Here is a 12418-nt window from a genome sequence, read left to right as displayed (position 1 = left end):
GTGGACAAGACATGGAAAATCATGGAAAGTAATAATGGACTTTTATTAATTGCAGTAAATTGGAAAAACCAGAAAAGACCTATTTGTTTAAGAAAAATTTGCTGGAACAATATGCCTGCTAACTTTTTTGATAACCATTTTGCTGCAACTATATTACAGTCAACGCGTGGGGCTGACAGCCCGAGCCCCAGCCACCAGAGCTGACAGCACAAGCCCCACCCACTATCAGCTCGGATAAACGGGCTTCTAACTGTAGTAATGCACAAAGAAGTGTGTGTTGCAAACCTCAAAAGGTAAGAAACTTTGTGGACTATGCAAAGTGAGCTCATTAAAATAAAAATTGCAGTGGAAACCTAATATTACGGGATCCACAGTTTCCACAATATTGTAAATTAAGTAGGGCCTTACTTATGACGGTCCAATATACAATTTGTTTTCAGTTGCTCATAACTTTCTGCTGCTTTTCCCCCAACCAGAACACAGCAAGCATGAGAGCTTTGGGTTCAGAAGTGGAGCATGCAGCAAGGTTTCAGTCAGACCCAAGCCTGGGAGATTCCCCCATGTGCATTGGCCAGAGTTGGCAAAAGACAGGAGTGCAGAGGGAAGGAACTTTTGGCTTGGCCATCTCATTAGAATAAGGGACACTCTCACAGTGTAGGAGGAGAGATCCCTTCCCAGCCCCATCCAAGTGGGGTGGGCGCTCATACCAAAGCCATAAGGACTTAGGCACTCCTAAGTCGCATGATCGTGTTCAAAAGATTCCAAGGAGCAAGTCTTCAGTACTGGTCTCTGCATCTAACTTGACACCAGCTGCTGTACCACCTAAATAAAACACTGGGACCTGAAGGACTGGTAACTGTCGGTATCATTGAAAACTGTGATATTGGTGACTCATTCACTGGTGGTATCTTTATGTTCCTGTAAGGGGCCGCTGTCTATACCTACTCTAGTGGTATGAAGTGACAAGACACAACCTTTCCAGAGGATATCTTTATCCTCCTGGTCCCACAATCTCCCTTGTTATTGGGACCAGTCTGCACCAGGGAGATATAGGCATTCCTTTTCTTTCTTGCTCTCTTATTGAGCTGTCTTCAGCCATGAGGTCAGGAGAGCATAGTTAACCCACAGACACAGGAGTCTACGTGGGTTCACAATGCGCCAGTGTTTCATTTGTCTCCTTTTCACAAACGCCAAACTCAGACACAGTGTTTTTCAATTGCCAGATACAACATAAACATATAGGGACACATTACATCATGTGTATATTTTGATAAATTGGGGAATTTGCTAAGACAACTTACAGTTTAAACATCATCAGAAGTCTGTGGAGCCCAATAACATTTATAATTCTCTCAAAAAATATTTCCTGCTTGGAAGGATGATACGCAATTTCTTATAGATCACTAGATTCATTTCATACCTTGACAGAGTTCTGAGAGATGCTATACACTTGAACACATTAAGATGGAGCCATTCCTTAACATTTGGAGTATTACAGCTGAATCTGGCTCTTAGTAACTGCTATATGTATGCTCTTTACAAACGGTATGAAACCAATTTGTGTATTTTTGCATGGATAACAAGCATCTGTCAACACTTACGCTGAAGGATGGCATAAGCTATCTAGGTGATCTATTTGTTTCTCTTGATATTTGGTAAGCTTTTGTTTTAATTTACCATTATTATGTAATGTTATGAAAATAGCAAGAAAGCTTTTGAGTACCCCCGCTGCACAGTATTTACTTGACTCTCTGAATATTTCTGGCCTGGATCCTAAATCTGCAGGGCAAGCGGCACCATTCAGAACAAAAATTGCTCATTGTAGGCACTGAATTGTACATTCTGCATTTGATAGTTGCTCTAAGACCAATCACCGCTCATTTGACTCACACAGGCAGTCCATTAAAGTCAACAGCACTCACACAAGTAGTAAGGTAGGATTTGACCCACGTCAGCATATGAAACAGGCTAAGCCAAATGAAACGGATTTCTCTAGAATGCTCATCAGCTGATGGACTAGCTCTGGTTACCTCAGAAGAGTGCCCTTCCACCCACTTCCTCAAAAATAAGCAATAGGGGAGATTTGTCTGAAATTTCGATGGCTCTCCTAATTAGTGGCTCAGTTAGTGTATACAGAGAGATGAAGTATAGCTATATAAGATTTTTCCCTCCAAATGATTAATTTCCTATTGCCTTCTTATGTTGCATGTTAAGTAACATTAGTCACCCTGATTGCTATGAAATAAATATATATTAGTATGTGGGGATTAAGGAGCCAAGTGCTGTATAGAAACAGTGACTAACAGCAGACTCAGTTACCAGTCTTTGACAGACAGCACACAGAGAGGAAGAAATGCCATCATGGAAAGAGTTGACGTACCGTCAAACAGCCCATCAGACTCTGCTCAAAAGGTCTCTGGAAAGCTCTCGGGTCTCCACACCAATCCAGGAGCTCTGTAGCTGCATTATGGAAGTTTGCAGGATTCTGTAAGTGCTGAAAAGGGGGGAGATAAAACAATATGGTAAATAAATAATGTTAACTGCTGGATGCATTCTCTTCATCACACTACTTGAAAGCCAAAAAACCCAGGAAATAAGAGATGAATAGAGTAGACCAACTTAATTTATTCTCTATTATCTGTATATTGCTCCTAATTTAATTTTATTGCACAGAGGTAATAACTCAACTGAAAGTCCAGATCCAGTTCCCCAAAACTTCATGAATTGTGCCCAGAGATGTAATGAGTTGAACTAGGCCACCAAGGCTCACCAATCCCAACGCAGGGCAGGCTTGAATCTCATTCTGCATTTCAACTCTTTGCCTCAGGCCCAACTCCAACTGCTGAAAAGGGGGACACAGACCCACAATGCTTTTAGAACAGCTAGATTTCAGCATCTGCCCGCTTACTTACGGAATATGGCCCGACTGCCTTGCTATGGACATTGCTGATACTTATTAAACAGTTTCCACAACTGTAGCTAGCCTGTGGTTGCAACAAATATTGAGACATTTGCGGCACCATAGTTCAGGAAAACAGCACATGGAGGAAAACACTGACACCAAGGTATGGCTGTGACATTGCTACAACTGAAAATACAAAAGCACATAGAGTGTTGAGAAATATCCAAAGGAAATCTCACAACCCCTACAGGAGCAGGATTTCATTAGCTGGCAAAACTTGGAAAAGGAAACCCACCTAACTGCTACTCTCTTGGGTTCCCCTGCACTGGCCAAAATACAGTCCTGTTTTGGGAGACATTTAGTAGTATTATTTAATACCATAATGTCTACTGTCATATTTCAAAGTACTCTAAAACCAAAATGCTCCAAATTTTTAGCGGGAAGAATTCAATGTACAGCAAGATAGTAGCTGTTAAATCCTCTGAGAAGAAAGCATTATTTGTCGGCATTTTGAAAAAAACTGATATTTACATATATCCCATCCCTATCCGGGTTTGTATAAGGTCACCATTAACATGATGCCTGTGTGCCTACGTACTGTACAATGCGCACATCCAGAATGGCGATACATTATGGGCACAAGAAAGCCACATAGTAGAAGTCTTTGCTTGTCGAGCCTTCATTTGTGAGGTCTTTGGGGCAAAGGCCATTTTTTATTTGGTGTAAAGCACCTAGCAAACATCAGGCACTATAAGAGTTTTGGCTATTGCTGTTAAAAATAAACTAATATATACTATTATTAAAATAGAATTAAAAGAATAAAAAGAATTTCTTACTAATGGAGACAATCATTACCGCAGCATATGAGGTGTACAAAAGGTTTCCACTAGCCTGTGGTGAGAGGGCCTTGCTTGTTAGCTGTGGCTGTAACAGACTCATATCCTCTGCACACTGGGCATAGAGAAGGCCCTGTAACATACACTCACCAGCAAGTTACATATTTTCTCTGATCAAAGAAATCTCAGTCTGAGGCTCATAATCATCTGAATCCCGGACAAGCCCCTATTTACATGATGGCTGCCAACTTCCTATACTTCCCCCTTTTTATGTATTCATTTATCTAAGAGATGGAGGACACACTCTATGTCCTGGAGAACAGCACCTGGTTATACCAATGTTCTGTATATTAGATCTGTCCTTCATACCTTGCAATGGAAAATGTAAAACAAAAAAAACCCAAACCAAACCTCATTATTGAAGGACTACACTCTATATGCACCAGGAAATTGTCAGCAATTCCTAGAACTGCCATTTTCAGGAGATTGGACTAGCCCATACGGTTCATCAAAAAGGATGACACATTGGCGTCCTCTCTGGCATATGCAAATATCTAACATTGAGAGTTAGCTGAATTTTTGCAAGCTCTTTGGCTTTTTGCTTCACAGATTTTACATAAAGGGGATTTCTGTCAATGTAAAACTTGGAGAACTCTCCAGCTCAACAGAGTCAGCAGTGCAGACAAAAATGAGATGGTCAGTGATGACCCAAAACTACTTTACTCAGTTTATATAGATTCCAATAAAACTTCACAGTAATTAAAAACACTGATCTTAACTCTAAAGATTCACTTATTTCCTTTCCCATGTGTATCATCATAATCTCATGTAAGTATTTTCCCCAAACAGGCTACATACACAGTAATGCCAGCTCTCACAATAGGTGTGATATTTGACTTAAAGCCCAAACTTCTAGAGACAAGAGCCTATATGGGAAACTCAGCTTGATTTTTAAAAAGGTCCTAGCCTTTGTGGTTGAAGAGAAAAGTCTGAAAATGTGCACCCAGAAGGCTTAAAACCCAGAAGGCAAATAAAAGGAAACCAACAATAGAAGGAATTTATTAAATTATCATTATTTTTAAACCAATCTGATGAATTTAGGGAAGTTGTTTGACTCATGATTTTTGAATTTTTGGAGTTGGCATTGCTATAAACATATGTCCTACATTCAAAATCTATTCACATTAAAGGATATTCAGTTCTTTCCCCCTTATTCTCATGCCAGATAAACCAAATAAATTAGCTCCAAGACCACGGAGTGAAAACGAGTATCCTCCCACACCAGGGTGTGACAAGCTCTTATGTCTGTGACCTTTTGGATCCTGTTACATTAATCCTTGTTCTATGGAGGATCTTTGTCAGAGGCCCTTGCGCTGACAAGAGATGACTGGTATGTGGGACAGCAAGTTTTAAAACAAAGGAAGAATTTAAAAAAACAAACAAACATTATGCAACATGGTATCTTCCCACTTAGCAACATGGAGCCAAATTTATACCAACTGCATGACTTCCTCTGAGTTGTATTTTCAAAGCAACATTTCCATGCCAGCTCAATGAGAGGAGTCAAAGCTCTTTGTATACTTATGAATATTAGCATATCCAACTAAACAAAGATAAGAGGGATCTTTTATGTCTGTTATAAAAATCAACAGGCCAAGTAGTTTAGGTTATTCGTCCTGACTATAGCAAGCAGAAAGGTGAGAGATTGGGAGCCTTCAAAGCTGCGAATGTCTGCCGCAAAAGCTCTCAGTATCTACTGTCATTTCAATTCTCCATTCTCATTTAGCTGAAAAAACACAAAAACCAACTCAAAACCCTTTAGAGCATCATACACCAAAGGCAACTTCTCCTGCTATAATGCATCTGCAAAAATTGGAGAGAAAGAAAAATGTGAGCATAACTGGAGCACAAATCATACTGTGATAATCACATGCTGCAGGGGCAGCAAAAAGATGTTGCAACCTCAATAACACTCAGAATATGGAAAAAAATATTTTTTTTGTTTTACGGATCATCAGGTGAGTCTTGTAGCTCAACTTTTGGGTGCTGAACTTGAGATATCTTACAGGGCCCTGATTTGCAGAGGTGCTGAGCACCTTCCTTCTGAAAAATCAAAAGTCAAGTTAAGAAGTCAAGTTGGACACCCAAAAATGGAGGCACTTAATCATTCACCATTTTTGAAAATTTAGGCCACCATTAAAGAGGCCTTAAACATGGGTTTAATTTTCACTTCATTGTGTCATACCCTGACACCTACTTAATGTGAGACTATCAAAAATCAATATGCTTTGAGACAAGTAAAGGACTGAAATAAGTTTGTTTCATTTTTAAACTTCACTCTAAAGATATATACTCATCTCAATGGGATACATCAGAGCAGAAACGATGGTGACTTGGACTTCGATTAATTACGCCTTATGCAACTCTCACTCAAGTTTCCATCTCATCAACCCATTGCACTTGGGCTTTTTTTTCCTTTTTTTTTTTTGGCATGGTCAAGCACAGCAGGGACCTATTATAAACCAACCACTAAAAGATGGGTCCTCTACAAAAAAACCAATTGTATACACACACACAGCATGCTGAAAACTTGACATCCTACACAGCAACTGTGCTACTGAAAATTAATTTATATATTAGTTAAGCAAGATGAGTAACCCCCTCCCCCCCCCGCCTTTGTCAATTCTGTCAAAGACAAAAGTCCCAACCAATCTAAAGGAAGAAAAGACCTTGCCAAAACATTAATGGGTTTGATCTCCATCCTCTTTATGTTTGAGTAGTTTCTGGAGCAAGAGAGAAAGCTCATGCTGTACAAAGTAAGGAACGTGTTGTACAGGTTGCATGAAGCCTTTCATGCCAAAAACCTGTTTCTCATCCCTTTCTAATTTTCTCAGTAAATAATTTTTAAAATAAGTAAGGGAAGGGGGGTTGCCTGAAATTTCTCAGGATTACAGAGACCAAAGCTGTTTTCTGTGTGTGGGGATGGGGAGTTGAAAGGAAACCACACATGAATCAAAACACACATATGAAGAAGAGATTACATCCTAGGAAACGTTGCCTTAAGCAAGAACTACTAGTATAAAACTACTACTACTACAAAAAAACTGAAGACTTCAGCACTCACTTTGGGCTATTACATCTAATGCAATAACCACACAAGACATTAACAGGCTGGCAGAGCTCTAAGCCCAAAGGTTCTACAAGAGAACCACAATATTTAACATACAACCATGATGTTTAAATACATGTTACTTATTTTTTTCATCACCAACAACGTGCTCAGCATTGCAGAAGACACTTGTATCAAGGTAGTCGCAGGAAACTCACAATCTAAAATAGCAACAAACAAACCAAGACACACTGTAAGAATCAGTTATTTACAAGACTGATCTTCAGTATTACTTAATTTTACTATAAAACAACTATTGAAAAACATCACAATTTCATTATTTCACAACCTATCACAGAGGTGGGCAAACTATGGCCCGCAGGCCACAACCAGCCTGCGGGACCCTCCTGCCCAGCTTCTGAGCTCCTGGCCCAAGAGGCTAGCCACTGGCCCCTTCCCCACTATTCACCCAGGCGAAATGCTCTGGGTGGTGGGGCTGTGAGCTCCTGGGGCAGCATAGCTGCAGAGTCGGGCCTGACCCAGTGCTCGTGCTGCGCGGTGCATGGCTGGCTCCACGCAGGGAGCAAGGGGTTTGGATAGAGGGCTGGGGAGTTCGGGATGGTGGTTAGGGGGCGGGGGCGTGGATAGAGGTTGGGGCGGTCAGAGGGCAGGGAACAGGGGCTGAAAGGGGGCAGGGATCCCGGGGGGGAGGAGTCAGGAATGAGAGGAGGGGTTGGATGGGGTGATGGGGGGCAGTCAGAGGTGGGAGTTCTGGGGGCTGTCAAGGGACAGGGAGCAGGGCGGTGGATGGGGAAGGGGACCCGAGGGGGCCGTCAGGGGGTGAGAAGCAGTGGGGGTTAGATAGGGGGCAGGGCCGGGCCACATCTGGCTGTTTGGAGAGGCCTCCCCTAACTGGCCCTCCATACAATTTCCGAAACCCGATGTGGCCCTCAGGCCAAAAAGTTTGCCCGCCCCAGAACTTTCAAGAGAAGTTTCTAGAACCAAGTTGTTATAATTAAGTGCTTCTTAGGACTCCAGGTGGTGCTGCCAGCCTCCCAAGTTGTTGTTGTTGTTTTTTTTTTTTTTTTTGCAAGCAAATTTTATTTATTTATTTACTGATGCAGTATTTTGCACAGGGGAGCTATGGCAAGAAGCAAGGGGGTTCTCTCTCTGCCTTAATCTCACTAACTTCTTGAGGCAGAGTTGTTCCCTGGGAAGCAGGAATTGGTGGTTGGGCTGAGACCCCTGAAAGAGAGGATTATCTACATGCTGTCTGTGAGGATCTCTGCTTTTTAACTGGTATATATGTGTAAATAAAAGAAGCTGCATTAAGTTTATACCTAAACTCAGCATCACTGATTTTTCCTTCAATGGGAAGTCAACTTGCAAGGCCCTGACATCCGACACCCTCATCTGTTGGCCTGCAACAGGGGTAGGTAATTATTTTTGGTCAAGGTCCAAATTTCTTGGGCAAGATACAGTCAAGATCCAGACTCCATAGAAAATAATAAAAAAATAACCACAAGGATAAGTAAATAAAAAGGTTTTGGGGTCTGTTCAAAAGCATCTGGTGATCTGGATTTGGCCCACAGCTGACCTACTGACTATCCCTGACCTACAATATGTAATCACATGCACATCAACCTGAACACATACACACCAGTATTGGTCAGTTCATGCACAAATATGGGCAAGACAGGCATATGTAATATAGATTTGAAATTTTGAAAGGATTCCAGAGCACTGTAAAACAAGAAGTCATATACTCTTTATATACCGAGTTCTCTATACACCCACACCAAAATGCAAGCCTTATACAACTGAAATCTTGAGGAAAAAAAAATTTAGGAAGACAGAAATCAGTTATCTGGAATGAAATATGGCTAGGATACCAGGTGTATCTCCTATAAATATAGAAGATTACAACCCAGATGTATACCAACATGTTGTAGCTATAGCAATGCAGTAAATTCTGGGACAACAGTGCAAAATTAAGAATAATTACAGAGGGTTAATGTTATCATGCATATATCAAGACATCACTAACATGACAACAATAATATGGAAAACAAAATAATCTCAGTACAGACTGTGTTTTTATATGTTGCTATGGAAATTAAACGTGGAATTTTAATTTACAAATGCATATGGGGGGGAGGTATTTTTTTTCTTTTCTTTGAAATATGCCAGGCTCTGAAGACACAGAACTAATTTACCGTATCTTAACTGCTGCTCAAATGGGATGTCATGCAAATAGGATGCTTTTGAGTAGCAAACCGCTTAACTATGCTAAACAAGTTATTGCATTTATTTATGTGATGTCGCACCAAATTATGAAGGCTGACTCAAGTTGTCTGTTTATTTTGCCCAGTTACATCTGCTCTGTGTCTTATGTCTTGCTTTAATTGAACTGCTGAATGATAACATAACTAATCACACAGACGCTAAGCCATGCTGCTAGATTCCAGGTTAATTAACAGTGGCCTACAGCCACTGCATTTCTCACATGGATTGCCACTTTGGCCCCTGCCTAGTCTCTGGCTTCACTAGCCACACAAAGCCTTGCAATTTTGTATTAGATTAGAAGAATACAACTACCAACAAATGGAGATTTTCACTGCTTGGAAAAAGACATACAGTATCAACTTGCTCCAACTAGCCATATGTTGCCTTTTCTACACTAGAACATTAACCCATGACTCCAAGAACTGGGAATTAAAAAGATATCCACCAAACATCATGAGACCCTATATTAAAATCTCAAGAATTGGCAACACTGAAATTGGGCTAGTTCCTTTGCAGAGAAGTCAAGTAACACCAGCTGACAATCTGGCCAAACTTATCTACCTCTAAAAGCATTTTCTTCATCTCTGGCAATCCCCAAATCTATTCCTTTAGTATGGAAGATATGGGGTCCAGCTGCTTCTGCAGAGTCCACCAGCCAAGAAAACTTTTTTTGCTGCAAATCAAAAACTATCATTTCTATTTAAAATCAGTCAACGTTTTCTAATCATTTACTCCATCTTAAAATTCACCTGGACTTGCTTTTCGCTGTGTTTAATGAAAACATACTGCAGCTTTGAACACGCACAGAACAGCAAAAGACAAACAGGAAAGATTAGAAGGATTCTCTGCAACTTAAACAACACTGGAGCAGAATTAGTGTGGTCCTGTGTACTAGACAAAGCAAGCTTAGCGCTGAAATTAAAATAAATTGCCTGTCTAAATAATGTAAACATAACTCTCATTCAGACACCCTTGCCATTGACTGACTGATATGAGACCAGGCAGTTCTTTGTGTATAGCATACAAATATGTGGCTATTAGACCTAAATTTGATAAGTCATTCCCACCGCATTCAAAAAGCAAAGGACCTGCATATCAGCCACGATCATTCACAGTAATTTATTAATACAGCCTTTTATTAGTCTAAATGCTCAAGAGGCTCAGAGAGTAAGCCCAGCCGTGATCTCCTCCCTCTCATGCATGGATAACTGCTATGGTTCTTCATTCATGAATTCAGTCCCTTTCTCGCTCCCTGACATGCCCTTCATTGGCTCTTATGGAACTAAAGTGGTGTTGTAGAAATATGAGCCACTAATTGCTGATGTGCTTCTAAAATGGAAAAAGCCATGACCCAAAATAGGTAGTTTTTCTCTTTTGTGATGGTAAAGTAATGTGATTACACATCTGAGAGTCTGTATACGTCAGGAACTATACTTAGTAAATTAAAAACACAACTGAAACCAAGAATCAAAATGTCCTTTCTTTCTTCAGGAGGATAGAGGGGAATATTGAGCTATTTTCTTTCTTTTAGGGAATTGAGCTGTGCTTATCGACATATAGTGATACATAGTGCAATTCTCTAAAAGGAATAGCTCTACAGACTCCTTCTGTAACAAAGATTGTTTTTTATATAGGCAAATAAAAAGGTTCAAGCTGTGAACTCTGCATCCAGATAGAAACTTTTTCAAATTTCAAATGCTTTTCTCATTCACTAGTCTTTAAGAATACCTTGCACTTATATGGAGCATCTTTCATCAGAGGCTCTCAAATTGCCCTACAAATGTTTATTAAGCTTCCAAACACTCCCTATTATCAATGGATAAACTGAGGAACAGACAGATTAAATTACTCATACAAGGACACAGACCTAGGAATAAAATCTACAGCTACTAAGAGAAGATACACTTGAAAGCAGGCCGCCTTCGATACATTTCAGTATTTGCAGTTCCCATTTCAAGGGAAGGAAAACAATAAATAGTGAGCAAGGAAAGAACATCTTTATCCAGAGTATTTAAAAGAAAACAGGGAAAATATCAGCACAGACAAGCAGTGTCCAGTTCAGTCCCTGGATACGTAAGAGCCACTCCCATGGAAATCCATGAGCAAAATTCAGTGTGCATGGGTTGAAAATAGGCGCAAGGAATTGTATAGTAATCAATGAGGCAGCATAACTTATACTGATGCAGAATTCAGCAGACATGCAGAGTGTTCTCAATGTACACACCAACAGACCATACTATGGGTTAAAGGGAAAAGCAACGAGAGTGTACCAAATAAAGCAGTGCTTCCAAGCTTAATTATCTCCCTGCTTTCCTTTTACACCTCTTCTGCTTCTTAACCTTATACTAACGTGTTCATTGCAAAGCCCCGTTTGCTTCCCCACCATTTGTAAGTGACATGCTTTTTTTTTTGCATGGCCAGTGCATACCAAATCAATTTCTAGGGCTTCACAAATATTTTGGAAATTTTGACAAAGAATTTTTCAAATATTGTTGCTGGGTTTTGTTCAGTTTATAGAGTAGTTGAAATTTGTTGAAAATTTGACGTTTCAGCTAAAGAATATTCATGGGAAAATGTTTCACTACCTTTTTTTCTGAAGTTTTCAACAAGCTGTTTTCCAACCCGCTTGTCCCCAGACAGGTAACTGACCCCACTGTGTAGGTCAGAACTGAATCTGGCCCACACTGAGTCTTTCCAACTCATGTTAAATCTTCTATTCACATGAGAACATTGTCCCCATGGGCAGGAGATCACTTGCAAAACAAAGGCCATTCTCAGGGTATGGCCACACTTGAAATTTCGGAGAGCTGCTGTGGCAGCGCTTTGAAGTGTGAGTGTGATCAGATCGCCAGCGCTGGGAGAGAGCTCTCCCAGCGCTGCACGTAAACCACATCCCTTACTGGTGTAGCTTGCAGCGCTGGGAGCCGGGCTCCCAGCGCTGCGGCACTGATTACACTGAGGCTTTACAGCGCTGTATCTTGCAGTGCTCAGGGGGGTGTTTTTTCCCACCCCTGAGCATGAAAGTTGCAACGCTGTAAAGTGCCAGTGTAGCCATGGCCTCACAATGATACACAGATGTTTGCAGAATTGATTCCAGAATTTATCCAATTCATTTTTCAAAATTTAAATAGCAATGTCAGCTAAACTACTTTGCAGTGCTGGTCCCTTAATTTAGTGATCACAAGATTTGCTTTTGAATTGCGGAGGAGGAGTGGGGGTGGAGGGGGTAGGGGATAATGTGCGTCTGGGAGCAACTCCATCTTGTCCACCTACTTTAAAAAGCCA

At 40.7% G+C, this 12418-nt stretch overlaps 1 protein-coding gene across 14 annotated transcripts in view; it reads right to left on the bottom strand.

Annotated features, from left to right (window-relative positions):
• ZMIZ1 (zinc finger MIZ-type containing 1) overlaps positions 1–12418 on the bottom strand; it is a 509185-nt gene that overhangs the window by 201018 nt on the left and 295749 nt on the right. For 13 of the 14 annotated variants that reach the window (XM_050960048.1, XM_050960044.1, XM_050960038.1 and 10 more), the window contains one exon: positions 2381–2494. In XM_050960048.1, coding sequence (XP_050816005.1) covers positions 2381–2494 — 114 coding nt within the window. Of the gene's footprint in view, positions 1–2380; positions 2495–2688; positions 2945–12418 lie in introns of those variants that run through there. The other variant, XM_050960043.1, reaches the window with a different exon arrangement.

This window comes from Gopherus flavomarginatus, chromosome 6 (genome assembly GCF_025201925.1).
Source record: "Gopherus flavomarginatus isolate rGopFla2 chromosome 6, rGopFla2.mat.asm, whole genome shotgun sequence".
Taxonomy (NCBI): Eukaryota; Metazoa; Chordata; order Testudines; family Testudinidae; genus Gopherus; species Gopherus flavomarginatus.
This window is presented reverse-complemented; position numbering and strand designations above follow the sequence as displayed.